At 39.1% G+C, this 4,795-nt stretch overlaps 2 protein-coding genes across 3 annotated transcripts; both read left to right on the top strand.

The window, feature by feature from the left end:
• Nucleotides 1-437: 437 nt before the first annotated feature.
• On the top strand, nt 438-1,927 carry LOC106451865. 2 transcript variants are annotated; one of them, XM_048774380.1, is made up of 4 exons: nt 438-1,043; nt 1,123-1,219; nt 1,290-1,423; nt 1,525-1,924. In XM_048774380.1, the coding sequence occupies exons 1-4, from the start codon at nt 826-828 to the stop codon at nt 1,640-1,642; spliced, it is 567 nt and encodes a 188-aa protein (XP_048630337.1). In that variant the 5' UTR covers nt 438-825; the 3' UTR covers nt 1,643-1,924. The 2 variants fall into 2 exon arrangements, 1 of the variants encoding a protein (XP_048630337.1); XR_007335228.1 differs by having other exon boundaries at nt 439-1,043; nt 1,313-1,423; nt 1,525-1,927.
• Nucleotides 1,928-2,012: 85 nt separating this feature from the next.
• On the top strand, nt 2,013-3,455 carry LOC106451867. The gene is made up of 4 exons (XM_048774379.1): nt 2,013-2,133; nt 2,204-2,337; nt 2,439-2,611; nt 3,063-3,455. Exons 1-3 carry the CDS (start codon nt 2,068-2,070, stop codon nt 2,554-2,556), a joined length of 318 nt encoding a protein of 105 aa, XP_048630336.1. The 5' UTR covers nt 2,013-2,067; the 3' UTR covers nt 2,557-2,611; nt 3,063-3,455.
• Nucleotides 3,456-4,795: the final 1,340 nt, after the last annotated feature.

Raw genomic sequence — 4,795 nt, 5'->3', positions numbered from 1 at the left:
AAGGATAGAACCCGGGTTATTATGACATTAATATAGGACAGTTACCACTAAGCCATTGAAACTTTCTTGAACACATATACAAGAATCACTAACTATGTAATCACAAACTCTTATGTACAATTACAATAATATGAATTCAACTTTCAAGACTCCGATACTTTGTTTGGTAAAAAAAATAAGTAAGTGACTAAGCTAATATATTCTTTGAAAGTGTGAGAATATTGAAAAATATGAAAAACATAGATTTTTGTTTTCGTGACAAAGTTAAGAATCTATACTATACTAAAAGGGAGATAATCTCCACTTCTAGCCTGTCCACATCAGCAAAAATAATCCTCCAATCAAAACATTTCATTTTACATGTCACCCTCGAAATTGGTTTTATTTTGGGTTTTTTCTTAACAATTTAAACAGCTCATTAAGCCCAAAATGCCTCCCTTACGCTCCCCTCAAATGTCGAACCTGCGTCTCTGTCCTCAACGCCTTTGCTCGCGTCGATTTCGCCGCCAAGATCTGGATCTGCCCTTTCTGCTTCCAGCGGAACCCTTTCCCTCCTCACTACCACATGATCTCCGAGACCAATCTCCCCGGCGAGCTTTGCCCTCTGTACACCACCGTTGAATATGCGCTTCCTTCCACCGCCGGCCAATTCGATCCCAGAACAGGCGCTGCTCCGCCTCAGACGCCTCCTCCTGTGTTCGTGTTTGTTCTCGATACGTGTATGATCGAGGAGGAGTTGGGGTTCGCTAAATCTGCACTTAAGCAGGCGATTGGGTTGCTTCCGGAGAATGTTTTGGTGGGGTTTGTCTTTTGGGACGCAGGCTCATGTTCATTAGTTGGGATTCTCGGAGATGTCTAAAGTTTTTGTCTTTAAAGGGAATAAAGAAGTGTCTAAGGATCAGGTTTTGGATCAGTTGGGGCTTTCCTCGAGGAGAGCTCCCACTTCTGGGTTTCCCAAAGGAGCGCAAAATGGGTTCCAGAGTGCTGCTGGTGTCAACAGGTTCTTGCTGCATGCCTCGGATTGTGAATACACACTGGACTTGGTAAGTTACGGTTGATATGTTTGTGCTGGTAAATGATTATATGTTGTGACGTGGATTGATGTTTGGTATGCGATGACAGTTCCTCCTCAGCTACTCTCAATTATGACGGCATGAAGAAGATTGACTCAGTGACACTATCTGAGTTGAATTTTCATGACCTTAGTTCACCACCCAAGGTTAGACTCTATCTTAACAACATGCTCATGTTGTATTAAATATGCCTTTATCTAACTTAAACAAATATAGACTGTCGAGTTCCTATGTACTAGGGATGTTGGCAGTATTGAAACAGCAAATGGATGGTGCTGTGTCTCCTGCTCCAAGTTCTCATCCTGCACGTGTGCGCCCTGCCATGATGAAAATGCGGTTGGAGTTGCAAGGTAAGCGGAGCTGCACTATTTACATATTCTCTTGCAAATTGTTCCAATACAACTCTCATTACCTTCACATCTAACAAATGGTCTCTGATTTCCACTTCTAGGTACCGGATAGAGATGTTAGTTACTGATGTATCTGACACTGCCATGTTCGTAGCTTTTGATGGTGAGATGAAAAAGTTGACCAGTGGTCCTGCTGTAGCAGCATCCATGATAACATAGCTGAAACCTGAACAAGTTGACCAGTGGTCTTGCTGCAGCAGTTTCAGCGTCCATGGTAACGTAGCTGATACCGTAAGTGTTGAGTTATTGTTTCTTAATTTAAAACCTCCTCCTCTGTAATGTCTTTCATCATATAAAGTCCTGAGAGCCTAGGAGGGCAGACCCACATAACTAGCCCCTTCCACAATGCTTCATAGATATTGTGGGGAGGACCATTACATTCCAGCTTAAGCTTTCACATTAAAAATTCACATCAAATCATCAGTCTTTCACCATAGCTCGCATATTTGATCGTAAGTCGTAACCAACGTCCTCCTCAGCTACGGTTGATATGTTTGTGCTGGTAAATGATTATATGTTGTGACGTGGATTGATGTTTGGTATGCGATGACAGTTCCTCCTCAGCTACTCTCAATTATGACGGCATGAAGAAGATTGACTCAGTGACACTATCTGAGTTGAATTTTCATGACCTTAGTTCACCACCCAAGGTTAGACTCTATCTTAACAACATGCTCATGTTGTATTAAATATGCCTTTATCTAACTTAAACAAATATAGACTGTCGAGTTCCTATGTACTAGGGATGTTGGCAGTATTGAAACAGCAAATGGATGGTGCTGTGTCTCCTGCTCCAAGTTCTCATCCTGCACGTGTGCGCCCTGCCATGATGAAAATGCGGTTGGAGTTGCAAGGTAAGCGGAGCTGCACTATTTACATATTCTCTTGCAAATTGTTCCAATACAACTCTCATTACCTTCACATCTAACAAATGGTCTCTGATTTCCACTTCTAGGTACCGGATAGAGATGTTAGTTACTGATGTATCTGACACTGCCATGTTCGTAGCTTTTGATGGTGAGATGAAAAAGTTGACCAGTGGTCCTGCTGTAGCAGCATCCATGATAACATAGCTGAAACCTGAACAAGTTGACCAGTGGTCTTGCTGCAGCAGTTTCAGCGTCCATGGTAACGTAGCTGATACCGTAAGTGTTGAGTTATTGTTTCTTAATTTAAAACCTCCTCCTCTGTAATGTCTTTCATCATATAAAGTCCTGAGAGCCTAGGAGGGCAGACCCACATAACTAGCCCCTTCCACAATGCTTCATAGATATTGTGGGGAGGACCATTACATTCCAGCTTAAGCTTTCACATTAAAAATTCACATCAAATCATCAGTCTTTCACCATAGCTCGCATATTTGATCGTAAGTCGTAACCAACGTCCCTCCCCCCTCCCCCCCCCCCCCCCCCCCCCCCCCCCCCCCCCCCCCCCTCTCCTAATTTTACTGTCTAGGTTTGCTGTCTCACTTTAAAAGCTATCTTACTCTATTACATTTCTAATTGCTCTATTCACTAACACCTCCACATGGTGTTGATGACAATCTGTGATGAGAGGAGTTGTGAAAAATGTCTCGCAGCAGGTGGACAGATTGGTGTTCCTGTTAATAGCCCAGAAGTGCGTAACAATGGCATTGTTGTAGGCCATCGTGGAGAGGTTCCACAACTGAGTGATCTCCCGGTTGTGACTGACCCAACTTCTGAGGAGTCTCAAGCTGATGAAGATGGACGTTGGGCATGCATTGTTAAACTTGCGAGCTGACGTGTACATGTCATTGTTGTCTACTTCAGACGTATCTCTACTATCAAGTTTTTCTTAAATTTCATTTTCGACATTAATAAGTCATACTTGAATGCATTGTCCTGTTTTAAAAGATGAATTTGTTTGTTTAAAATTTACTTACCCAACAAGTAGTCTATGCATATTTACTTTTAAAATGTTTCTGAATGGAATAAAATTAGTGCTTATCATATCTGAGATTAGCTCAAGAATTTTTTTTAAAATTAAAATTTAAAATTTACATTATTTTCATTTGCTATTCTTTCATCTTATTGTTCTTATTTTGATAGTTTTATTATACAGACTATAGAGTTTAGAAACTAAATATACAAATAAAACAAAGAGAAAAAGAGACCACAAGGTTTGAAACCAAGAAAAAATATTTTTTTTTAATGTGTGGAATTTGTTAGTTTAAGTGTTAAAGTAAGTATCATCAATAAAATATTACATTAATCATAAATATTTAACTAAAGAGCCGCTATCCAACAGCCTGTAAATATTTTTTTATTAACATAAACCAAATCGCAACCACTAAACCCCACGGTGTTAGACCAAAATATTAATAGTATCGTAAGCAACGACAAAAACAATGATATTCAAAACTCAGTTGTACAATAAGTTCCGCACTAACTACACTGTTTGATAAAAAGTACATACATGGTGGTATAATAACAGTTTCAGGATGGTCACATCAAATGAAAGCCAAACGAACTAGGGAGTAGGCCTCCACGTTAAAAACACTCGGATACCCAAAACTCACTGCTATTCGTAACGTAAGCATGCCCCTACACTTCTTTCACTCTCGCACGTACTATTACTCATTAAAAGTTAAAAAAAGAGTTTCCATCAAGTTAAAGCTCCTCCTCCAGCAATAGTGAAGAAGACACCCGATGAAACAAGAACATAATAGCGAAGAATAAGTAACCAATGAATAGAGTGAAACGATCGTTCCTTAACAACTACTCTCTATCACGCATCGGTAAAGAATGCATCTGTCAATCCAAAATTCATATCACATTCATCCTTAACAACTACTCTCTATCATTCTCTTTCAACATATGTGCATCTTCATTTATTTGAAAATATTTTATTTACTAAAATCATAAAATTGATTCAAATTCATCAAAAAATAAAATATACAAATCCGGCGCGTAGCGCCGGAATACCACTAGTACTATACTAAAAGGCAAATATAAGCCATGGAGAGGGTGTCCACGTAGGATAGAAAAATCAACCAATGAAAGAGCCCGAAATTACCACGTCATTTCATTTATTTTTTCGTAAAAAATGAAAAACAATGCGAAGGAAAGGATAGAACCCGGGTTATTATGACATTAATATAGGACAGTTACCACTAAGCCATTGAAACTTTCTTGAACACATATACAAGAATCACTAACTATGTAATCACAAACTCTTATGTACAATTACAATAATATGAATTCAACTTTCAAGACTCCGATACTTTGTTTGGTAAAAAAAAATAAGTAAGTGACTAAGCTAATATATTCTTTGAAAGTGTGAGAATATTGA

This window comes from Brassica napus, unplaced genomic scaffold (assembly GCF_020379485.1).
Source record: "Brassica napus cultivar Da-Ae unplaced genomic scaffold, Da-Ae ScsIHWf_3088;HRSCAF=3902, whole genome shotgun sequence".
NCBI lineage: Eukaryota > Viridiplantae > Streptophyta > Magnoliopsida > Brassicales > Brassicaceae > Brassica > Brassica napus.
This window is presented reverse-complemented; position numbering and strand designations above follow the sequence as displayed.